The sequence below is a fragment of the Amblyomma americanum genome, chromosome 7, assembly GCF_052857255.1.
Source record: "Amblyomma americanum isolate KBUSLIRL-KWMA chromosome 7, ASM5285725v1, whole genome shotgun sequence".
NCBI classification, from domain to species: domain Eukaryota; kingdom Metazoa; phylum Arthropoda; class Arachnida; order Ixodida; family Ixodidae; genus Amblyomma; species Amblyomma americanum.
In genome coordinates, this window is record NC_135503.1 from 55,568,217 (window position 1) to 55,593,458 (window position 25,242).

Consider the following 25,242-nt stretch of genomic DNA (forward strand, 5'->3'; position numbering starts at 1 on the left):
CCAGACTCTCCATAGTGGTCATGTTCTCCTCACCAAGATCCTTGCTCTCTATTTTATGGCCAAAAATATGCACTCTGCTGATAGTGGCATAAATTCTTTAAAAACTCATGCGTGTCTACTTCTTGAAAGCAGATCTTACTGCTGTGCTTTCCAGACTCTCCATAGTGATCATGTTCTCCTCACCAAGATCCTTGCTCTCTATTTTATGTCCAAAAATATGCACTCTGCTGATAATTGCATTAATTATTTAATAACTGATGAGTGTCTACTTGAAAGCAGATCTTATGCTCCGCTTTCCATGCTGTCCAGAGTGGTCATGTTATCCTCACCAAGATCCTTTGTCTCTATTTTATGGCCTAAAATACTCACCCTGCTGATAGTGGCATTATTTCTTCGAAAACTGATGCGTGTCTACTTCTTGAAAGCAGATCTTACTGCTGCACTTTCCAGACTCTCCATACTGGTCATGTTCTTCTCAAAAAGATCCTTGCTCTCTATTTTATGGCCAAAATTACCCACTCGGCTGATAGTGGCATTAATTATTTAAAAACTGATGCAAGTCTACTTCTTGAAAGCAGATCTTACTGCTGCGCTTTCCAGACTCTCCAGAGTGGTCATGTTCTCACCAAGATCCTTGCTCTCTATTAAATGGCCAAAAATACTCGCCACGCTGATAGTGGCATAAATTCTTTAAAAACTGATGCGTGTCTACTTCTTGAAAGCAGATCTTACTGCTGCGCTTTCCAGTCTCTCCAGAGTGGTCATGTTCTTACCAAGATACTTGCTCTCTATTATATGGCCAAAATGACATACTGTACTGATAGTGGCATAAATTCTTCAAAAACTCTTGCGTGTCTAATTCTTGAAAGCAGATCTTACTGCTGCGCTTTCCAGACTCTCCAGAGTGGTCATGTTCTCACCAAGATCCTTGCTTTCTATTTTATGGCCAAAATTACTCTCTCGGCTGATTGTGGCATAAATTCTTTAAAAACTGATGCGTGTCTAATTCTTAAAAGCAGATCTTATGCTGCGCTTTCCATACTCTCCAGAGTGGTCATGTTATCCTCACCAAGATCATTGCTGTCTATTTTATGGCCAAAAATACATACTCTGCTGATTGTGGCATAAATTCTTTAAAAACTCATGCGTGTCTAATTCTTGAAAGGAGATCTTACTGCTGTGCTTTCCAGACTCTACAGAGTGGTTATGTTCTCCTCACCAAGATCCTTGCTCTCTATTTTATGGCCTAAAATACTCACCCTGCTGATAGTGGCATTAATTATTTCTTCGAAAACTCATGCGTGTCTACTTCTTCAAAGCAAATCTTACTGCTGTGCTTTCCAGACTCTCCAGAGTGGTCATGTTCTCCTCACCAAGATCCTTGCTCTCTATATTATGGCCAAAAATATGCACTCTGCTGATAGTGGCATAAATTCTTTAAAAACTGATGAGTGTCTACTTGAAAGCAGATCTTATGCTGCGCTTTCCATACTCTCCAGAGTGGTCATGTTATCCTCACCAAGATCCTTGCTCTCTATATTATGGCCAAAAATATGCACTCTGCTGATAGTGGCATAAATTCTTTAAAAACTGATGAGTGTCTACTTGAAAGCAGATCTTGTGCTCCGCTTTCCATGCTCTACAGAGTGGTCATGTTATCCTCACCAAAATCCTTGCTCTCAATTTTATGGCCAAAAATATGCACTCTGCTGATAGTCACATTAATTATTTAATAACTGATGAGTGTCTGCTTGAAAGCAGATCTTATGCTCCGCTTTCCATGCTCTCCAGAGTGGTCATGTTATCCTCACCAAGATCCTTGCTCTCTATTTTATGGCCAAAAATATGCACTCTGCTGATAGTCGCATTAATTATTTACTAACTGACGAGTGTCTGCTTGAAAGCAGATCTTATGCTGCGCTTTCCATTCTCTCCAGAGTGGTCATGTTATCCTCACCAAGATCATTGCTGTGTATTTTATGGCCAAAAGTACGTACTCTACTGATAGTCGCATTAATTATTTAATAACTGATGAGTGTCTGCTTGAAAGCAGATCTTATGCTCCGCTTTCTATACTCTCCAGAGTGGTCATGTTATCCTCGCCAAGATCCTTGCTCTCTATATTATGGCCAAAAATATGCACTCTGCTGATAGTCGCATTAATTATTTAATAACTGATGAGTGTCTGCTTGAAAGCAGATCTTATGCTGCGCTTTCTATACTCTCCAGAGTGGTCATGTTATCCTCACCAAGATCCTTGCTCTCTATTTTATGGCCAAAAATATGCACTCTGCTGCTAGTCGCATTAATTATTTAATAACTGATGAGTGTCTGCTTGAAAGCAGATCTTATGCTGCGCTTTCCATACTCTCCAGAGTGGTCATGTTATCCTCACCAAGATCATTGCTGTCTATTTTATGGCCAAAGGTACGTACTCTGCTGATAGTCGCATTAATTATTTAATAACTGATGAGTGTCTGCTTGAAAGCAGATCTTATGCTCCGCTTTCCATGCTCTCCAGAGTGGTCATGTTATCCTCACCAAAATCCTTGCTCTCAATTTTATGGCCAAAAATACGCACTTTGCTGATAGTCACATTAATTATTTAATAACTGATGAGTGTCTGCTTGAAAGCAGATCTTATGCTGCGCTTTCCATACTCTCCAGAGTGGTCATGTTATCCTCACCAAGATCCTTGGTCTCTATTTTATCACCAAAAATACATACTCTGCTGAATGTGGCATAAATTTTTTAAAAACTCATGCGTGTCTACTTGTTGAAAGCAGATCTTACTGCTGTGCTTTCCAGACTCTCCAGAGTGATCATGTTCTCCTCACCAATATCCTTGGTCTCTATTTTATGGCCAAAAATATGCACTCTGCTGATAGTCGCATTAATTATTTAATAACTGATGAGTGTCTACTTGAAAGGAGATCTTAAGCTCCGCTTTCCATGCTCTCCAGAGTGGTCATGTTCTCCTCACCAAGATCCTTGCTCTCTATTTTATGGCCAAAAATATGCACTCTGCTGATAGTGGCATAAATTCTTTAAAAACTCATGCGTGTCTACTTCTTGAAAGCAGATCTTACTGCTGTGCTTTCCAGACTCTCCATAGTGATCATGTTCTCCTCACCAAGATCCTTGCTCTCTATTTTATGTCCAAAAATATGCACTCTGCTGATAATTGCATTAATTATTTAATAACTGATGAGTGTCTACTTGAAAGCAGATCTTATGCTCCGCTTTCCATGCTGTGTGCTGTGCCTGTGTGCTGTGCGATGTCAGTGCATGTAAAAGAAACCCAGGTCTTCGAAATTTCCAGAGCCCTTCACTACGGCGTCCCTCATAGCCTGAGTTGCTTTGGGACGTTAAACCCCCCTAAACCCTAAACACCACTGCTTCCATTTGGGATGCTTTGCCGAGCCGGCCCATATGTAGACAATGACTGACCTTATGGGCCATCGGCGCGTGCTTGGCTGGCAATTACCTACGGTTTCAGTGCCACCTTTTTCTTGCTTTGTTGGTTGCCCTTTTTTTCCGGGTGGTGCCGTGGTGTCTGAGAGGTGCTTTTCAGTCTCCGCGCTAGGCTGGAAGCTCGTGTTTTCAACTTCAAGAGCGAGTTTATTGTGCCTGCTTGTTTGCTATAACAGAGTTGTTCATTGTAACTGAGACGAATTTCCATTTACCTAGAGCATATTTTGATGGTAGCACCGCACTCATTCGTAATAAGCGATCGTTGATTAAATCCGCAGCTGATGTGAGCGGGCTGACTGTACTAGTACCAGCGTCAAATGGACTGCCAGCGAACCAGTTGAAAGAAGTCGAAAAGTGAAATCAGAACTAAGTTGACAGAGAATGAGAACTGCTGGCACAGTTCACATGATTTTCACTTGGACCCCACGAGGAGTAACTTTTCATGTAATCCTCCCGTATTTCCTTTCCAGCAGCTAATATTTCTATGTTTGCATGACAGTTGTCATGTTCGCATTTTTTTTGGCATTTATCGTACATTTGCATTCTGGCAATGGTAACTGCAGTCTTGAACACCACTTTAAGGTGACCGGGGAAGCAAAACATGGGGGGAAAAAAAATCGTTTTTTTTTTTACTTTTGTAAAATTTCAGAAAGTACATTCTATGCTGAATTTTTTCCACTAACACCATTAAGTCGACTATACTTGCGTTAAAAATAAGGAAGAAAAGAGACATGACGACAGGACAGAGCGCCCACCTAACTCGTCACGTCTCTTTTCTTCCTTCTTTTTTGGGCAAGTATAGTCGATTTAATGCAGAATGAAACAACTTCTCTAAATGAAAGCACTTGAAGCGAGCGGCCACGCCTCCTTTTAAGGAGGCAACGTTTTGCATGCTTTTTGAAACCGAATTCCATTATTGAAACTAAAATTTTCTTAGTTCATTTTAAGTAGTAACATATCTGGCAACAATCTTGGAGCTCTCAGCCTCCAGTTCGGCTTCTTTTGAAAATAATGGTATCATAGTAACAAAAATCTTGTTTCGAGACAGATGACTTTAAAGTCAAAAGTAACTTCATCGGAAAGTTTTCCTCTGTGCTAACATTTGCCGCTGGCTCTTGCAATGTTGGCTCTTGCTATGTTGCTGCTGGTGAATGTTATGAGAGCATCTAATATTGACCCCCTTCCTCCCTCCAGCACCAAGAGTGTCAACATTGGATGCTCTCATAACATTCACCTGCGGCAACATAGCAAGAGCCAAGGTTTTAGAGGCCTCCAGGCCAACCTGAGGCTGTAACGCTCTCCACCGGCTATGAGAAGTTGACCAGCGTCGCACTTACTTTCCTGACCGAGCAATACAGCAGATCAGAAAATAAGCCTAGGAAGCTGAACGACTGATAAATAGACACAGATGAGAAGCCTAGGAAGCTGAACAACTGAATAATAGACACAGAGATGAGTTGAATGACAACTGTTGACGTGGTGTATGCGTAATAAATGGGCAGCAAATGTTAGCACAGAGGAAAACTTTGCAATGAAGTTACTTTTTACTTTAAAGCCATCTGTCTTGAAACAAGAGTTTTGATACTATGGTACCATTATTTTAAAAATGAGACGCTACACAGTGATGTTCTGTGCTATAGCTGAAATTCCCTGCAGCAGCTTGAAAACTTTGCCAATTTGGAAAAAGTGAGACAATTGTGGTTCTTAAACTTCTCTGAGACTCCATTAAGAATCTCTTTTTGCGAAATCTTACTGCTGAGATTCCTTGAAAAAGGAAAAATTTCATATTGTAATACCACTAATGAAACAGAAGCTCATTTCTTTGCCTGTACTTTGTATGGCCATGGGGTAGCATATGTTGACTTAGTTTAAATCAAGAGGAAGAAATGAGCTTGTGCAGGGCATGTAATGTGAAGGCAAGATAACTGCTGGTCATTTAAGATAATGGAGTGGATTCCAAAAGAAGGCAAGTGTATAAGGGGGCGGCAGAAAATTGGAGAGACATGGGAGAGGCATTTGCGCTGCAGTGGCGTAGTCAGGCTGATGATGATGATGATGCTGATAACGAACCAGAATTGGCCAAAAAGTGATCTTAAATCTAGTCCTCCATAGAAGAAAAAGTAAATTAGTGTTTTTATTGCTATGTTAAATAGTTTGGATTCAGTAGAAAGAGAAGAAATCACCAATGGAAATGATATAAACAGGTAGCTGCTACCTCAGTTGGTTGTTCAGAAAAATGTACCAAACATACCCTAAATTACATGGGAAGGTAGGGCCTAGTGTGTCCCCTTAAAACATATATCTCAGCGTTGAAGAATATTAGTGAGGGCCTCAACAGTCGCTGCAGAAGAGCAGGTAGTTTGTGTACTTGTTTGGTGATATTATTACTCTCAGGAGCTGTGTACACGGGCATCGAATTGCAAAGTTCGTAAATTCTACCCAGTTAGTTTGGAAATCCTGTTGATATGGACTGCTAGTCTGGTTTGCTAGTCTTGATGCAGTGTTGCCTGTGCACCTCTGGCATGTGTGCAATGGCAGGCGTGATGGAAATCAAGAGGGCCTCATAGCTGAAAAGTAGGCCAGCCGCGTAATTTTGGTTGTGCCTTTCTGAGCTTCGCACATCCAGCCAGCCAGCTGGGAGCAGCTGTACACTGGTTCAGATGGTTAGTGCATCACTGATATTTTCTTTTTCTTTGAAAAGTTTTTCGGTGTTCTGATGCCAGTGTGCGTTTCTCTTGTTTCTGTCTATGTGGTCGTCCTTTATTCTCCCAGCCCAATGAAACTGCGCGCTCATCACATGCTGTTTTGTAGATAGTGTGGGAGGGGCCTCCTCACATGCAATGCCGCAGCTTGCAAGGTTGCTCCACTGCTCCTGCATCACAGCGCGAAGGAGGCCGCAAAGGTCTTTTCATTTCTGAGCTGATCTGCTTTGGCATTCCCAACATTGTGGGCACAGTAAGGCACTTCACAGAAGTGCGAAAAATTGTCGTCGCCACTCAGTTTTCATCTTCATAGTAGCCGACCATCACCCTGGTTTTCACCTAGGCAAATTACTCTAATACGAGCGGTTTCTGGAAGTTTTTTCAGAGCCATTGGATCACTCGTACCTGTATAATTTGATGGTTTTTCCTGCTCCCTTGCCGGTCAGAATCAATGGCTTTTACTGTAGCAGTAACTTTAGCCTCAGTCGGTAGAAATATTCGGGCCTGCTGGAACGACCTTTGGCCTTTGGAGTAAGACGGAAAGCTGGGCTAGCTGGATGGGATCGATGGATTTATTGCATAGGATGAGGACACAAGAAGCAGGGTGGCACGACACGAGCGCTTTCCCCAATGTTTTGTCTGCCCGCAGAACCATCTGCCGTAGCTTCTGTAGTCGCAGGAAATTGCTTGTTTAGTTTGAGTTTATGTCCCTTAATGTTTTGCCTGCTGTGTGCGCAGGACGAGCAGCTGTCCGACAGGGAAGTGCAACTGCCGACCAAGAAGCCACTGCTGAGCAAGCGTGACTTGCATCGGCTGTTCTCCTCGAGCAGCTCAGAAGAAGAAGGGGAGGTCACAGAAGAAAAGCGTGCAGAACAAAGCCCACTCGGGGCAGTTCCACCATTTTCCGCTGACCGTGCTGCAGCCATGGGTGGGGCAGTGTCTGCCATGTCAGCTCAAGCAGAGGAAGCCGCACGTGGGGCACTGTCGTGTGGCTCTGTGCATGCAGGCATGACTGGGACTCCGTCTGGCTACCTGTCGAATAAGGCTGTGTTAGGTACACGTGGAGGAGTTGTGTGCAGTCCTGTGGACTGTAATCTTGCACCTGCAGCAGCGAGCAAGGCAGCGCCTGAGGACCCTTCAAGTCAGGGAACATTAGGAATGCGTGGGGGAGTTGCATGCAGTCCTGCGAATGTACTGTTGAGCAGAGAACTACCTGGAAACGCCACGCGGGCAAGGGAAGGCCAGAACGTGGGAGTTGCGTGCAGCTCTGCAACTGCAACAGCGAGCAAGGCAACATCTGGAAACCTGAGTGGAGGAGGTCAGAGCCTGGGCCTGTACAGAATATTCCTGCGCAGCCAAGCGCATGTGATCATGAGTCAACAAGCGTTCTCTAAAGGGGTCACCTCCAAAGCTGTTCAGGTAGTGCTCCGAAAACTGGCGTTTTTTGCCAAGCAGCCCGAGGTCCAACCGGAGGAGCTGGAGCAGCATATCCGTAAAGTCAAGGGTGACTCACTGGTGCAGGGCGCTCTCTGCTACCTGTATCAGTGCAAGGCGAATCCTGTGTCGGCGTATTGTCGTGGTGAGCAGGCACCCCCACTCATCACCAAGTTTGAAACCCTACTGCTGCAAGCGCTGGCGCAGAAGCAAGACGGGTGGGTCATGTTATTGTCGGCGCTGCAGGCGCGGTACTGGAGTCACCCTCAGCCCAAGATGCTGATGGGGCAGGCATCATATGTACGGCTGATTGGTGTACTGTGCTGCAAGCTGGGTGAGCCCACAGTGGCCCAAACACTGATCTGGGACTTGCTGGGCACAAACCAGGCCCCTTTCCTGGTAGCTTCAGTGGTAGGAGCTTGGCCCGGTCTGCTCAAGGCATTGCCACCAGGTGAGCTTTCTTGTTTGGTTTATCCCACACCGGCTTTTTCTCTCTCCTCTCTTAAATAAGCTTATGCTTTCTGGGCTTGAGAGCTGGTTCAGGCAACACTTGTAAAGAAGGTTGGTCTGGTGTGTGATGCTTGTGTCGTGGGCAGTAGCTGGCAGTCAAGTTGAGGGCCTTCGAAATTCCTGTTTGCAGTCTAGGTGGCAGGAACTGGGGCACTGCTTGGCTACAATAATATGTAATATAACAGAGTTGATCCCCGTCAACTGGCTTTATAGTTGTGCACCAAGCTCTTGTGGGGCTGATGAAGTCACAGTTACGAAATCTTCAGGAAAAGGTGTTTCAATGTGCCTATTCCGAATATGCTGTTATAGTCCCTGGCACACTTAGGAAATATGTTATGTTTTTAGTCGTGAGCTTCTAAGAAATTTTCGCCTCAGGGGATTTGCTAAGTTGCGCATTCCACGGGTTTTTCTTGATGTCAAGGAGTCACAGCAGAGGAATATATATGTGTTGACACTCTGCCCAACAGTGTGACCAGATCTTGTTCGCTTCTCCTTGTGCTTCTTTTGAACACCGACAGATGGCACCCCACAATGTAGGCTTGTCAAGTCGCCGAGCTGCAATAGATGTACTGCAAGTGTTGTGGGATCGTTCATTGCCGCTGCATTTACGTGTGCTTGTTTAAGCGCGACGATGCACAGGAGGATTAAAACTGATGTCGACTCTAAGCCATTTTACTCTACTTAGTGCTCTATTTGCTGGCACTGCATGAATGGGCGGAACAGCAGCGAGGATGCAGCCCTGTGGTCCTTCGGAATTCGTTATAGAAATACATTCATTGCAGGGTTTTTTCCATTCATCCACGCGATTTCTGAGAGCATGGTTAACTGTACTGCCCCTTGATAAACAGTTGCCAAACTGCAACACAAACCAGTACCAAACCTCAACAAAAAAAGACTAGTTTTAGCAGAACTTGTTTGTGCATGGTGCCCACCTCAACGCAGAAGCAGAGAACCTAACCTTCACACATTGAGATACACTCTGGCAGCACAAAACATAGTCTTACACAGCTTAAAATGGCACTGAAAACCAGGCACGCCAATCAGCTGCATCTGCTGTTCCGCAGTCGGTTCAGCCACACCCTGCAGCTCCTCCGCACCGCTGCGGCCAGTGCATGTGCTAGTAGAAAACATTATCTGTGCGCACTCTTTGCCGTGGTGGGCGGTCAGTGTCAACACCTAAATATATTCCTACACTGTGCAAGGAATGCAATAAAGGTAAAATTATCCTGCCGATAATTTAACTTGAGTTGCAAGGCTTTGAAGGTGCCAGTTCAGAAACGGTGAAAAGAACTTTTATTTCTCGTTTCTTAAGTACCAACTTTAGAACCATACAGGGCTAGTTGTGTGATAGGCACTGTGATATTTTACCCTTTTGAATTCCTTGATGTCAAGAAAAGCCAGTAGCATCTACATTTTAGCAAGACCACTGCAGCAAAACTTCTTGAAAGCTCACTACAAAAAACGTCGCATAACATAGTCTGTAAGTGTGGGAGGGCTTGTTTTATAATTAAATGGCACAATTTGAATGAAATCATTATATTGCGACGGATTATCCCTTGGCAGACGACGTAGAGGAAGTGTCTAGGTGGTGCGTGCGCTTTGTCCGGCGCTCCCTGTGACTTCTGTTCTGTTCCCCGGTTGCCCTTGCGTCTGACTAGTCTTTGGCAACATAACAGTATCACCCTGTGCTCTCTATGGGTAACAATGTACGATATCACCATACACGCATGCTGTAATAAGACCTGCTGTTATAGAAACAGTCATGCACGAAACTTAGCGTGCTTGAATCATGCCTGTTAATCGCGTGTTCTGCGATGTTCGTTAAGAATTAGTGTCTTGTATCTACATAACACTTTCTAGATAAGGCAAATAAACTTTTTAGAAATATAGGCTTGTTGCTTGGTAATAACTGCTCTGTCATGGTCCTGCAACGTACAGCTTGAAACCAACCTTTTTCTATGTTCTTAATGTATTGCTGGTGTTAGAAAACTCACACAGTGGTACTTAGCGGCTCTTCTAGCTGGTTACTTTGGCGACGTCTAATAAGTAATAGCACTCCTAAGGTATATTCTGCAGTAAAACTATGACAAAAACATCTTACCGTTCTGGCAAAATTTACCTGCTTACGAGTTGCACAAGGGTACGAACGACGTGGTTCTGTGTACACTTATCCTTTTTAGACTAGTTTGTGGCACCACCGCAGAGTGGTCTCAATTTCGTTAAAACTGCCAATAGAGCAGTACCTTGTTTTTCCTTCTGTTGCTACCCAGGCACCTATCAAAAAGAATAAGTGGAAATTGGTTTTTGGGAAAGGAAATGGCGCAGTATTTGTTGCATATCGGTGGACATAAGGGAAGGGACAAAGGAGGGGTGAAAGAAGAAAGGAAGAAAGAGGTGTCGTAGTGGAGGGCTCGAATAATTTCGACCACCGGGGGATGGGGGATGTTTAACGGTCACTGACATCGCACAGCACACAAGCGCCTTAGCTTTTCGCCTCTTTCGAAACGCAGCCGCCGCAGTCGGGTTCGAACCCGGGAACTCCGGATCAGTAGCCGAGCGCCCTAACCACTGAGCCACCGCGGCAGGCTTAAAAAGGATGAAGATTGCATTTTGCCACGTTTCTCTGATGATGAACTATGTTTTTAGCACGAGCGTAGTTAGTTAGAGCCTAGACGCAGCTGCAAAGCACACTTATATTCTTCAATGTATTGCATTTCAGTCATGATTGTCGCGAATGCCTTTTGACTGTCCAATTTGCTGGCATGTCATTCCTCGTGGCGAGTGCAGGGATTGTGCAGAAGACGGTGGCCTACCTCCTGCTCGATAGCCCAGAGCACACCCTCAACAGCACCCTGGAATTCGAGGCACGCCAGGTGCTCCGCATGCTTGGTCCGCTGCATGGCTTCGACAAATGCATCCCTAAACAGCTGGCAGAAGAACTGCTCGCTCCTCTGCTTTCTCCTCACAAGTGTGGTGGTAAGGGCCGGCACACCATTCCTGGAATAGGTCTGTCTAAGGCGCTAAGGCAGATCGTGTATGTATATGCATGAGAATTAACCAATGTTTGAACTAATGACAGTGGACGGAAAAAGCAGTACACACACCGGGCAGTAGTATGGTTTGGAGATTACCCTATTTTTAACGCAGTAGCATTAGAGCATACGTTCGGCGGCACCCCTGGAGGTGTGATAACGAAGTTCCTATTGGTCAATGACGATGTAAAATCACATGGAATTGAACTTGATTAAAACATCTGAAAAATTGTGATTATAATGTCGTTACATGAGTGATCACTATGACATGTAAGAATCTGAAGTAAATAATATCGCTGAAGACAAAATTGGGATGAGATGGGAATCGAATCCGGTAACCTTGTGTCGCGAGTGAGACACGCTACTCCTAGGCCATTGAGGTATGTTTACTAGACTCGGTTAAAGGAAGACCTTACGTGTGTTGTGGTGATTAAAAAAATTAGTTGAAAAATAAAATAAAGAGCAGCGTCCGTGTCATAACATTCAGGCAATGCTTTAGTGTCCCCTAAATTTATTTTTAAAAAAAATACTCTGTGGTCTTGTTCTGCATTTCTTTTTATGCTGAAGGCAGTGGCCATTATCTGTTGTGAATATGGCTGTCATAACTGTCTACTTCAAAATTGAAGAGTCGAGCATTTCAGCTTGTACTTCTGCAGTAGAGGATGGCATCGTAGTCGCGAACGGCATGTAGCAAGCCGTGATTTTCTACCAAAAACTGGTTCGACTGCCGGTGTTCACACTAGCAAGTGCGAGCAGCGGGTTGCTTTCCCGCTTCCGTTCACTTACAACGCACCACTAAGTTGGTTTGGCTCCGATTGGCCCTGGTGGCTTTCTAAATCGCAACATGGTGGAACCCTGCATAGGCTCAATTTGGGGCAATCACTGCAACCCTGTTGGTCCCAGCTGCAACCAGCTGCTTGGAATTGCGGTGCAGAAAGCATGATAAAATTGAAAAACGTGCACCAGACTCCGCTCCTATCTGTATAAATCGCGTGTGCCAGGAATGCTGTGACGCACATGATTCTCTTTGCCTCAAAGCTGGTTGTGCCATCCATCACCATGGGTGGAGTTGCATGGCTGCCTGGTTAGGGTGCAGGGCTACCCATATAGGACAAAGGTGGTGCTAGGCACCATGCATGGGGTGGAAAATTTCTCGTTGATTTTGTGGAACATTGTGGATACACCGCCTGCTGCAAAGAGATTGGATGTGCGCATAGCTGGTCCAGGCCCAGCTTTGCATGGTGCATTGCTCTGAAGCCATGTCTGTGTGCCGAGGCACAGTGGCGTGTAGTCTGAATTATCGGTGGTGGAGCCGATCTCCATTAAAATTAATGGCTGCTTTATGCATAGGCTTCAACTGAGCGTAAACTTGAACATTAAGTCATAGAGTATGAATTATATCTGAAAATTCGAATTGATAACGTTTAATTAACAAACTTTCACTAGTATGCAAACTTATTGACCACAGCATGCTGCTCTGCCTAGCTCTTGAATGCATGGCTTTGGGCAATGGCTTTGAGAGTCTGACCTCAAAGCACGCCTTGCAGATACTTGTGTGATGCATCATCGGTCACTCCAAGAGCTGTGCCAGCGGTCACCTAAAAGCCTGCTGCCATGGCTGCTGGAACAGCGGTTGGCACCCCTGGCACAGTCACTACTTAGCAATGAGGGCAGTGGTTGCATCCTCTTGCTGCCGGGTACGTGCTTATTCTGTTCTCTGATGGGACACAAGAGGTTCCCGCGGTGATTATTACTTAGCCCCTGAGGAGAGGGAGATTTTGTGTTCATGCTTGCTGGTTGTCAGGCCTAGCAGATTCTGAACAGTTTTTCGGTGGGCAAATAATTCCCATGAGGCATTTCTAGTCTAGCTGCAGCATAGAAGTTCCAGCAGAATTTGTTCTTAGATGCAAACTGACTGTTCCCTTTCATGTTGGCAATGTCAAGCTCTCCTAGATTGTGCTGCCAACACCTGTTTGGTGCTCCTTAGCTGGGTGAACTGGCTGGCCACTTCCTTTCTTGACCTGGTCTCTGTGCAGTTAGCAGTTTTTAGAGGGGAAGCTCTACTCCTGTACAAAGCTGAAGGTCATGTGGCTATGAAATTTGACCTTTAAACCAGGAGGAGCGGTGGCTTGCTTCTGACATCATGCCACATGACTCGCCATGCCTCGCCACAGCTGTGTGCATTGAGCCGACGGCGCTTGCTCGCCTCGCAACTATCGAATCGTATTACTCACTGTGCTTCGCCATAGCTGCGTATGCGGAGCCGATGGTACACTCGCAACTGCCGGAAATCACTTGATGCTCCGTTCTCTATATAAAACTGTATGGCGTGTGCTTACCTTCACACATAGCCATGGATGAGCAACGTGCTGGAACTAGTGCTTTGACAATGTATCGTAGTTATCCAAGCCAAACCATTGATATTCAGTGAAGTTTAATCAAAGCCAAACAGTGTCTAACCATGCTTTACAGAGCTTTCGCTCATCTTACTAGGTTCAGGCACGTTGCACCACAGCTAATTTTTTTGCGGCTCCGACAGCTTTCCAGTTTCAGTGGAGCACACACACAATGCTGGTTTATGCATCTGTGTGATAGCAGTGTCTAAAGCAAAGCTTATTGCCTCATTCAAGTGGTCGGTGGACCCCCTGAAAATGCGCCACGTCTCTTGTCAGGCGTTGCATGAGCAGGCTGTGCCCTCTGCATGACCTAGGTTGGAATGCAATGAATATTAGCCGACTCGCAAGAGAGAAATTCTCTGTGGCATTGAGACAGTCTTTTGTGTGTGGAGTTATTGGCTATGTATGTGGAGCGACGATGGTGATCTGATGCGAGAGGTAGTGAACTTCAGTGCATGCAGCTCTTGCGCTTTGTAAAAGGAGAGGGCGTTTGTTGCGAGCGGGTATTCACTGTGCATGCAACCTGTTGATGCTTTACAGTGTCCCTCTGGAAGATGTACACGGAGCCACCAAAGGCACTTGAGCCCCTGATCACCAAGCTGGTGCGGCGTGTCAAGAGCAGTGGTGTGTTTGGCATGTTTGCACTGCACTTACTTGTGGTGTCATGGATCGAGTACTGCCTCTTATCGGGAGCTAGTGGGAGGTGCATACCATGGCAGGGCTTCTAGGGCACTTTAAGAAACCCCGGAGACAAATTGCAGCTGTCTTAGATTGATGGATTAGCACCTCCGAAGGACAGGAAGGCGGTTTTCACTGAAAAGTGAGCTCTTGGAAGCTGTAAAACTGCGAAAAATGCAAGTGTTGTACCGCCACCACTGGCTGTCTTTGCAAGCGCACTATGGCTCTGCCATGTGAGATTTTTTGTTGAATATAACAAAAAAAGGGACTACAGGCCTCTTGGTCATGGTAACTTCTGCATTGCAACTACAAGTGCATGTTTGTTGCACAAGGAAGGAGAAAAAGCATAACTAAATGTGGAAATGTAGCAGATTCATCGCATGTGATGTCACCATCAATGTCACGAATTTGAATCGGAGACGCAGGGAGAAAATATTTCGGCTTTTAACTCCACAACTTAGGGACTCCACCAACCTGCTCTTATTGAGAAAGCTGTGCCCTTTACCATTGGAGATTTTTGTTTCCAGCATTGACGCAGCCTCTTGCGTTGGCGAGCTTTGTGCCAGCACTGTCTCTTAAACAGTTTAGCGAATGAAAACTGCCGTGCTTTGAACCAATTTGACATGCAATGCGTTGGTCTTACTTCTGTTTGTATCCCTTTAGCGCTATTATTTTTTCTGCCATGACAATGTCGGCACCAGTGACTTTGATGACGGCCATCAAACCATGCCAACAATTGTTAGGAACAGACGTGTTTGCATTCTTTGTTTGTGTTGTCTTCCAAATTTATGCCTCCTCTTTGTTTGTTGTAGCTGTAGCGGGATCACTTGATGCTTTACCAGCTAGCTCCTTTATCAAGGAGGTGTCACTCTCATACAGCGCAGAAACTGAGATTGTACACGGAATGAGCAACTCCAAGTCCGGAAAGATTACAGCTGAGTTAGCGTACTGTATTTACATGTTTGTAAGTCTACCTGTTTTTTTAAATTTGAAAATCTCAAGTGGGGGGTTGGCTTAACGATCGAAATCAATGCATAGCACCATAAATAAATGTGAGACAAACGAGATATCAGGTAAGCTACAGTGTGGTTGCTATTTTGTTTGCTATATGGCTCTACCCACTAACATTCGGCTATTCTGGGAACTTAAGGATTTTTCTTTTTACTTTCAACTGCGCACTCGGTGCTCAAGGAAGTATCGAACTAGCTGTTTTTCTTTCAACTTTGTACAGGTTGCACTTAGTGTGCTCCACGTGTATTTCAGAGACTGCTCCTACTGGTGCCACTGAAAATCTCAGGAAAAGGGGGGAGGGGGGATGCAGGAACTGTCTGAGAATGCTGGCATTGTCTTCTGTTCTTGGTTGCACAACCTGCACCATTCTTTTCATCTACAGTGACATGTTGCCCAGTGCCTTCCAGGGAAAGTTGCAGTGAAATATGCACCTTACCATAACATAACATCACTTAACGTAACACCATATTTAGTCATTCTTGTTTGGCTGGCAGGAATTCCGCACTTGCAAATAGTGAATTTTCAGTCGACGCTAACACAAGGTGAATGATTATTATTTATAGTATATTTTAAGTAAAGCAAATATTTTCCAGTTGAAGCTAATGGTTTGTGACTGCAGACATAATAGAAGAAAAAGAGGAAGTCCATTAAAGCTGAGCAGCGTATGACAAAAGAATGATTTGCAGAATTCAGTAAGTCAATTCAAAAAATAAAAAATCAAAAAGTGTTTTTAAACTTGAATCAGACATGTTGGATCAGCAGTACATTGTCACGTGACTACAGTGCGCATGTGTGATCTCACATTCATGCGACTGCCGCAAGTTTCCCGCTGTGTGAAAGATGTCAGCACAGGCACTGCACACGCTGGCATGTCGCTGTGGAGAGGACGTGGTACTCACGATTGCTGGATTGGATCCTTGAAAAGATTGACCTCGCAATATTGAGTGCTGCGCAGTTCCCGACACCATCGAGATAGGCCAGCACGAGCGGCAACAAGATGCAAGCACGCCCTCTCTCGCTCTCTGATGCATGCTGTGCAAAGGTGCGGCACGTATGTATGAAATGCGCGCTTAAGTGCAGCTCTTATAAGCCGAGTCGTTTTTTCTAAATGCGCAAAAAAGGTAGCAGTGAGGTGCATGGGAGGCACGACCCTACACTGAGGCTGTGAGTGCATGAAAATGGCGGTGCTCTTTGAAGTGCTGACTGTCGGCATCATCGTCATCATGACTCTGCTCAGTGCAAGGCAAAGGCCTCTCGCTTATCTCTCCAATTAACTCTGTCCTGTGCCAGCTGCGGCCACATTAACCCCGTGAGCTTCTTAATCTCATCCGCCCACCTAACTTTCTGCTGCCCCCTGCTACACTTCCCTTCTCTTGGAATCCTGTCCGTTACTTTTAAGGACCATCAGTCCTTAATAGTATCCATCTTGCTTTCGCATTACATGCGCTGCCAAAGCCCGTTTCTTCCTCTTGATTTAGACTAGGTTGTCATTAACCCTCGTTTGTTCCTTCACTCACTCTGTCTGGTTTTCCTCTCACCTTTTTGATAGCCTTTCCTCATTCAGTCTACAGGCATCACTGACCAAAATCCTTGTTGCTCAGTGGACCTCTTTACCACTGTGGTTTACACTTGCTTTGAAACCGTTGTTTCTCTTGTGGAGCCCTTATTAGTCTTGGGTGCTTCTTTCGACACCTGGCACCGCAAAAAAATCCACTGCAGCATCATCTGCACTGAAACAGGCCATGCTGCAATTTGTACAAAGCGCAAAGATGCCAGGTGCAGATCTACACAGGTAGCTCATTTAACTCCCCTAGTTCTTCAGGCCAAGTGATCTGCTTAGAGTGTCCATCATAGTCGGGGTGTGCCATCTTAGCAGACTTCTTCAACGGGTGCAGAACTCGCTGCTCTTCATGCTGCCATTGGATTTATCAACGAAGAGAACTATCAACAACACTCGGCATTGCAGCTGTAAACTAGCTTTAAGGCCTACAAGCTGCCCTATGCTCCAGATCTTGTTGAAAAGTTATCTGTAAAATCCAAGAACTACTTAACTCTTTCGGGACCGCCCAAAAGAAGGCAATTTTGATACGTGCTTGAAAAATGTTTTTTATTCAATAAAATTTTTGCACTATCTTGTTGAAACATGCATCAAAACGAAGCTAAGTGATTGGTCTTTTATTGTAAAAAAAGTAAAATGACTGAACAGTATACATAATACAAAAAAAATCTCAAAATATAAATTTTCTCTTCAAGTAAACAAAAAATAGTTGGAAATTTTTCAATATGAAAGTAAAATGCAGCACTAAAAAAATTCCAGGATAATACAAAATGTGGTACAATACCTCTATGATAACTTTGAGGTAAAAGAACTTTGCAAGCTTATGTACATTTTTTGTGTGCGTGATTTCTCACACCACTGTCTCACAACTCACTTCTGTGCACGCTCTCTGTGCCACTCAAGGAAGCAGTTCCGCGAAGCATTGAAGCACAAATGTGCGTTGCAGTCACTGCAGAAAACAGTAGTTTCACCTCATCTTTTGTTTTCTGATAGCACAGCTTGCAATTTTTATGTCTCTCCACTTTTACGGGCTTGTGAAGTGGGGGCTTTGCGGGTAATGGTGGAGGAGCACGAGTTTGCTTGGCTCCTTCAAGTTGAAGAAGCTGTTGCAACAGTTCCTCCCTAAAAGCTAAATGGTCGAAGGAAGCATTTCTTGCCAGCTCAGGGACTTCTGGATGTAATTTGCGGTATTCTTGGAATAGTATGAAACTATTCACGCATGCAATGTCTATACAGTGGAAGAAGAGAGTCTTCCACCAGCGGACGCTACGCATCAGTACATTGTAATAGCCAATCATCTGATCTGATTTATCCACTCCAAGCATTCCAGAATTGTAATCATGAATTAGCAAAGGTTTTGGGATCGAAATTTGGGTCCAGGTACTTCCACTTCTTTGTCTTTTTTTTGCGGTGACTGTCTCGTTGGCTGTGTGCATCGTGCTCATCATGTTCACTACACGTCGGTCTTTCCATTGCAGATAGAGAATTTCTTGGTCGCGCAGCCATCTAATTTCACTTCGTTGAGCTTTCTTTTCCCAGCGTGCATCTTTCAGTTCAGCAGGGAATCCCCGGCGGTCTTTTCGTGTTGTTCCGCAAGCCAATGTTTTCCGGTTGAGGAGGTGACTGAACAGGTGTGTGGAGGTGTTAAAGTTATCCATAAAAATTTTGTAGCCCTGATCAAAGTATTCTGCACACAGCTGGCAAACTACATCAAAAGCCAACCCGTGGGGCCCTGGCTGGTTGCGCTTGCCTGTGTATACAGCCAGCTGCACTGTATACCCGGTTTTCGGGTCTGCAAGAACCCACAGCTTGTAGCCCCATTTCGTTACTTTATCTTTCATATACTGCCGTATCCCTGATCTCCCTTTAGATTTCACCATGCGCTCATCCACAGAGAGGTCTCGATGAGGCTGAAAGAGCTTTGCCGACACTTTGTTTATGTGTTGCAGAAGCCTCCACACGAAGCGAAGCTTTCCTTTTGACATCTCGGTGACATTGTCCAAGTCAGCGACGTGTAGCATCGCAAGAAGTGCGATAAAGCGACGCCGCGGCATAATTCGTGGTGGCAGCAGACCACTGTAGATGTTTCCTACGTTCCAGTACAGCTTGATGCGTGGGGCTTTCAAGATACCCATATAGATTATGAGGCCAATGAACTTTATCATTTCACTCGTAGTGACCTCTTCCCAGGACCCATCGGGACGGGCATGAGTGGGCTTCTCCAAGATCTTCATCCAAGCATATTTGTTGGTGTTATCACAAATAGTTTGGATTACTTCCGCCGAGAAAAAAAGGAAAAAGAAATCGAGGGCGGTCAGGAATCTCTTTGTGGTGCTCCGGAGTGCCACACCCACATCCTTGGTCAGATGCACACCAGGTTCCCGCCTGGGAGAAAATACGCTTCTGTCGCGGGGGCAGGACGTCGTTCCCATAGCTTGTGAAAACCCTACCAAACACAGAAAAATAACGAGAACATATAGAAATCCTGCGTAAATACTCAAGAGCGAGCGAAAGTGAAACTACAGACTCACCTACGGACACTAGCTGACGGTCCAGGTGATCGCGATGCTGGATCACTCTCTGAACTGAAATCAGAGCTTGAGAAATCATCTTGTGACTCCTCGCTACTCGTTGAATCAGTCGAAGCAGCTGAATCACGCGACAGAGGCTTCTTTCCTCGCGCGGCCTGACGCGACATCGACGTCATGCTTGTCAATCTCGGCCGCCGTCGCGCCCAAGATTAAAATCTCTCCTACGTTGCCGCCTGCCGCGAGAGAGGCGAACTACGTAAAAACGAAAACTACAGATGTGCAACGTCCCCACTAGATGGCGACACGTGTTCCAGCGCGAGAATTTCACGCTTGAGAGTGCGGGAATTTGATCGCGCATTTTTGCACGATATCCGGACTGCGGTCCTGAAAGAGCTAATCGTTTATTACCATGGGCAAAATGACTGGTTTAGGACAATTTTTTTCTGCAAAATATGTGAGATGTAACAAAAACTTAATGTGCATGAAAATGGCAGCAATAGAATGTGCTTTCTGGCGACATTTGTTTCAGCACAAATACTTGGTGTGAATATTGCAAAAAGAATCGGCAAACACAAAAAAAGTTGGAAAATATGAAGGAAATTGTAGTGTCAAGACAGTACCTCCAAGAAAAAAAATATATAAACATTCTGGAACGTACAAAATGTTTGAAATTCTAACTCAAAAACATTTTGAGCTGGAAATTTTTTCTGAAACTACATGAAAATAAAAAAGGCCATGCTTTATGAAACTGTCCATGGCAGAAATTTTTCACTCCAAGCAAAAAATTTTCTAAGTAAGATTTAACGTATCAGAATATAGCTTGATAAACATACTTTTTGACATTATTACTTTTAGCTAAGAACGTTTAGCCAAAAAAAACTTGCAGATACACAAAAAGTATATCTGCCATACTGTTTGTGATGATGTACTCACGTGATAGTAAAAAGGTAGTACATTGAAGCCTCCTTATGGCGAATAGGTGAAATATTGTAAAATGGTTGAATGCAGCTAAAATTCATAATAATAAATTTGTGGCTGCTGAAAAAATCGAGTGGCAAACATCAGTTAGATTGGTTTCTGCGCAAAGCACTGAAGTACACAGCAGGGTCAGGGCAAATGACAGCTATGGTGGCTCCCTTGCATTACAGCGGTGTCATGTATAAAATCAAATGGCAGGAAGATAGCTATTGCTGTTTTGACCACTTGTGATCCGTGACATTCGACGGGAATAGAGGATGGCTGCCGAAGAGCTACAACGGACCATGTCTCTTGTTTTGAGGCACTTATTGACAAGCATAAGAGGCACATATGGGTGCCGAGCACCTGGCTACCAGCTGTTCTCGCCGCTATATCTTCTATTATGGCGCAGCGCTGACAAATGTGAGATAAGCGTTAACTGTGACATGAACGCTTGCCACACCACTACTTGTCACCTGTGTAGCGAGGCAAAGCCTGCCCTGCCTCCTGCCATCTGAGCAAGCACAGCTTGGCGCCCGTCTTTTCTATATATACATTTCATGACAAACCAGGTTCTGTATATGAAGAAATGCATGTTTTTATTGAAAATATTAAGCAACAGTTTCATATTGGCAATTCATTAATATCCATGTTCGTTATAACGAAGTTTGATGGCAGATTGCTTGAAAATACTCTACAGTGCTTTGGTTTTACAAGAAACTATTTTGGAAGACGTTTTCAGATGATGAAGGGTCATTGGAACACTCCCATGCAAATAGCTTTGTGCTGTTACGGATTGTCAATCAGAGGTTGGTGCCCTGATTTCTACTGGGCCTGAAGCCTATTCTTTTTTTGGGCAGATGGAAAGAAATCTGCCTATATGATGACAAAACACCATGGAAACAAAAAATATCAGTCGTAATATCTGTGTAATGCATAAACCGGCTCGATAAACAAATAAATGACTAGTCAAGAAACAATGAACCCTGCAGGCGACGAGTGCCCGTGTTTCATGCCGAGGTTTCACAGTTTCTTCGTTGGAATCAATATCCAGTGATGCAATATAATCATCAGAGTCACTGATGCTATCGAAAGATCTGCTAAAGATACAGCAGAGTCGCGCGAAGTGGTATTCTTGAGAGCGCTCACGTCGTCCTGCAAGCATACTGTGCCCAAACCTCAACTTCAATGGCATCTGAAAGATTTCAGTCTTGCGGGAAGAATACAGACTACGCAAATAACTATAAAGTAGATTGTCTAAACAATCCACTGGATGGTGCAGCAACTCCTTGGCAGCCCCAGTAGCACTGAAATCATGCTTTGAATCCATCGATCACTGGTGATTGATGCATAGTGGCATGGTAACAGAAGAGCTAACGTTGCCATGACCAAAAAATAAGATATAAGAGACTAGAGCATTGTTAGCTGGTCTGGTGCAGCATCAAAGGATACTGCTGTGCAAATCAAGCTATCTTATCTGCCCACAGTGATAGCTTATGTGTATCCGTCCTAATTTTGAGAGTTGGGCAGGCTTTGCACGGTTCTGTGTAAGCTCATGTTGGCTTCATGGAACTCAGATGAATTTGCCAGTTCACATCGACATTCCCTGGACCCTGACCTGCAACTCCCATCTACTGCCTGGCCTGCAACAGCATAAAGCTGCCTCGCTTTGTTGTCTGTGGCTCAGAGTTGCATTTACTCGTCATCATTTGTTCTTTATCAGAATGGCTGGCTGCAATGCCTGCGATTGTGACAAGAACAGCGGCAAGTGAAACGTGAACAAGAGAACTGAAACACGAACTGCAAAACTGGAAGATATTACATTAAAGAGGCAAACTACTAGAGCAGCTGATTTTTGCGTTGAAAGTGTAAGGACCGCTCTTTAGAAGTATTAATAGGCCACACTTGTGCTTCCTCTCCAGCCGCTGACATTTTTCTTGTTTGGTCTTGTGTTTTAGCTGTTTTTTTCATGTTTTATTTGACACTGATGGTACAGTTTGCATGCCCCATGTTATATGCATGGAAGGGCAATTGGTGTGCCATGCTTTGTGGCGCTGGCACTAAGTGTCTTTGATGCTTACCTCGAACCTGAGCCTTAAAGATAGCCCGTTCTGAAGACTTTCACCCTCGTGTAAGTGCTTGTGAGAAAACTGTCCAATGCTCGTGTCCATCATTTACTTGCTTCAACTGTCTCTCTAATCCTCCGCTTTATTTGCCATCTTTCCCTCTTCCAACTGCAGCATAGTGAATTGGTATCCTCCATTGATTAACAGCTCCGCTTTTTTTTTTCTTCCTTTGTTTGCGGCTCTTATAGTTGAGGGATAGAGTAGCAGGTATCTTGCTGGAATCGTGAGGAAAATGTCGCAACTGTGAAACATCTCGTCCCCAGTGTTCAGTCCTTGCTTCTAAGAGTGCCACCGTTTTTCTTCACCGTTGGCATGGCCACAACTGTGCGGTGCAGAATGTCTGGTTGTGATGCTAGCACGCACACGCGTTGTGGACACTGTGTGCAAACCAGAGTAAAATGTCAGCACTGCCATTTTAAATGCTTCTCTTTGATCAAATTTTTCTTTTTTTGTTTGGGGATATTTATGTTTCTTTTGGAGCTCAAGGTAATGAGGCTACATGGCTTAACCAAAATGCTAACTTGCGGTTGTTAATTGTCGTGCTTTTTTCGGGGTGAATAATGACCAAAAAATATATAAATGAGTTCTTTGTTAGTCCAAATTCTCAGTCATGTCTGTACAGTGACTCTAAAGGATGTGTGACAGTGCCACAGAAATGCCTACAAGTCCTTCCCCCCCCCCTCCGAAAAAATGATCAGTTGTTACATGTACACAGGTGTGCTTGAAGCCTCGTTCTGTGAAATTTATGGACTGCTCTTTCCATTTCCAGGTTTACAGTTAAAGAAGTTTTTTTTGAAGTGGGAAGGAACTCGAGAAATCCTAACGAGGAAGACCAGCAACAAACAAGGAGCTTCTGCGACAAAACCGACCCAGCAGGGAGATGTGTGAAACAAAAAAAAGGGGGAAGAGAGGGTTTTTTTTTTATCTGTGATATTTTGTTAGAAAGCGCATTTAATCTTGTGGAGATAGTTTTTTTTATTTCTTCTTGAGGTTCCAGTTCAGAACCTCTTTTTTTTTTGCCACTGGAGGGATCCTCAGAAGTACATAAGACGTTTCAAAGGCAGCAGTGCATCCACAGGGTGATTTTTTTCTTTATCTGGTTCAGAATTTTTTTTTATTACTACGGCAGGGATGCCAAATGGTACATAATGCGCTTCAAAAGCAGGACTGCGTTCAGGGAATGTTTCTTTTTTTTCTTAGGTATATGGTCAGAATGTTTTTTTCTTTACTGCGTCCAGCTTCAAAGATGCGAGATAAGAAAAAAGAAAACTTTTTATCTGTTATATAGCATTGTAAAGTACGATTTGTCTTTTGCTGGTTTAAATTAAATAATTTTTCATTGAACAGGAGGATGTTTAATAGGGAAGCTGAAAATGCAAGCCTGCACAAAAAAGTAGGCACTTCTTAGAAGCAGGAGGACTGGGCACTTATTTTTACCTGTGATATTGTATTGTTAAATGTAATGTTTTGTGCACTGCCGAGTTTGGCAGCATGTTGTTGCATTAAATGGGTTACTTGTTTATTGTGTTTACTTCTATTCTTCAAATACTTATTTTTATGACACTAATATGCAACATCGGATATGTTAGCCCCTCAGTGATGATATAGAACATGATGTCACTGGTTCCATAACTGTGGGCCTCACATAGCTTCTACAGTGTGCATCAGAGCAGATGGCGATAAGTGGAGTAGTTCGGCTCACCGAAAACAAAACCACTTTTCCCGCAAGAGCCTTTGTTGCAGTATCTATGGTAATCTTACTGTTTGGGAAGAGAGCGAACAAGCCCTGAGAGCTTGTACCTGGATTGCGTCTATGTAATTTCAGCGCACAACGACTTCATGCAGGCCACATGGGGGCATGCGAAGCATGTTACGCTTTGCATTCTTGTATCTAAGCAAATCGCTCACCGCGCTGTTATTTCGACGATGCTTTCCGTCGAAAGAGTGTCGCATGTGAAAGCGATATTCCTATTGTGGCTGGCGAAGAATCCACATGACGAGGTTGACGCAGTTTTGTAGCTTATCGAAGCACTGTTCTCAGTAAAAATGACATTTGAAATCTTCTGCGACTAACATCTCAATAATGCTGGCCATGGCATTCCCCTTTAATTTCCATTTAAAGGTGGAAGCTGGTCTCTGGGAAAAAGAAAAAATTGTCACGGCACAATTCTGAAATCTTCAGGGAACATGTATTATTGTGTGCTGACCCTAAATATGTGAATAATTTACTCTATAACAAATCCCTGTGCACTTCCATCATGCAATTTTTTTGCCGTAAATTTCAAAAACTTTCCTGCAGGGAACCTGCTGAAATGCATGCCATTGGTTGTTTTGACATAACAAATGAATAAGGGAAAAATTATCCTACCTGTCATAGAGTTGCACTATGGAGTTTTGAAGTTGCCTCTTCAGAAACGAGAAGAAAAGTTTGCTACTTCAAAACTTCATAACTCAAGTTGTATTATAGGCAGGATAATTTTGCTCTATTGCATTCCTTGAGGTCACGATAAAGCAATGGCATGCATTTCAGCAAGTTCCCTGTTGCAAAATTTTCTTAGAGCTCTCGACAAAAAGTTACGACATACTACGTAAGAGCATAAGCACTAGTTTTACATAAACTTAAATTGCATATTTGGAAACTGCATGAAAAAAACATTTGCTTAAAATGTCATAGTTGTGCCTATGATATTAAAAATTTACTTGAGACCAGCTTGCCCCCTTACTGTAGTATAGGGCACAGGAGGCATGAAAAAAACTACAAATAACTGCTGATAACATTTTAATCAACTCTCTACAGTGCTAAAGCCAGCTTTTCACAAGAGCCGATATCACG

General features: G+C 44.0%; 1 protein-coding gene across 1 annotated transcript in view; it reads left to right on the top strand.

The window, feature by feature from the left end:
- LOC144099150 (uncharacterized) overlaps positions 1-23,931 on the top strand; it is a 271,400-nt gene extending 247,469 nt beyond the window's left edge. Inside the window, exons 18-22 of the mRNA XM_077632265.1 lie at positions 6,915-8,061; positions 10,908-11,096; positions 12,700-12,849; positions 14,089-14,172; positions 23,179-23,931. Of these exons, the coding sequence (XP_077488391.1) occupies positions 6,915-8,061; positions 10,908-11,096; positions 12,700-12,849; positions 14,089-14,172; positions 23,179-23,297 (1,689 nt within the window). The 3' untranslated portion in view covers positions 23,298-23,931. The remainder of the gene's footprint in view (positions 1-6,914; positions 8,062-10,907; positions 11,097-12,699; positions 12,850-14,088; positions 14,173-23,178) is intronic.
- Positions 23,932-25,242: the final 1,311 nt, after the last annotated feature.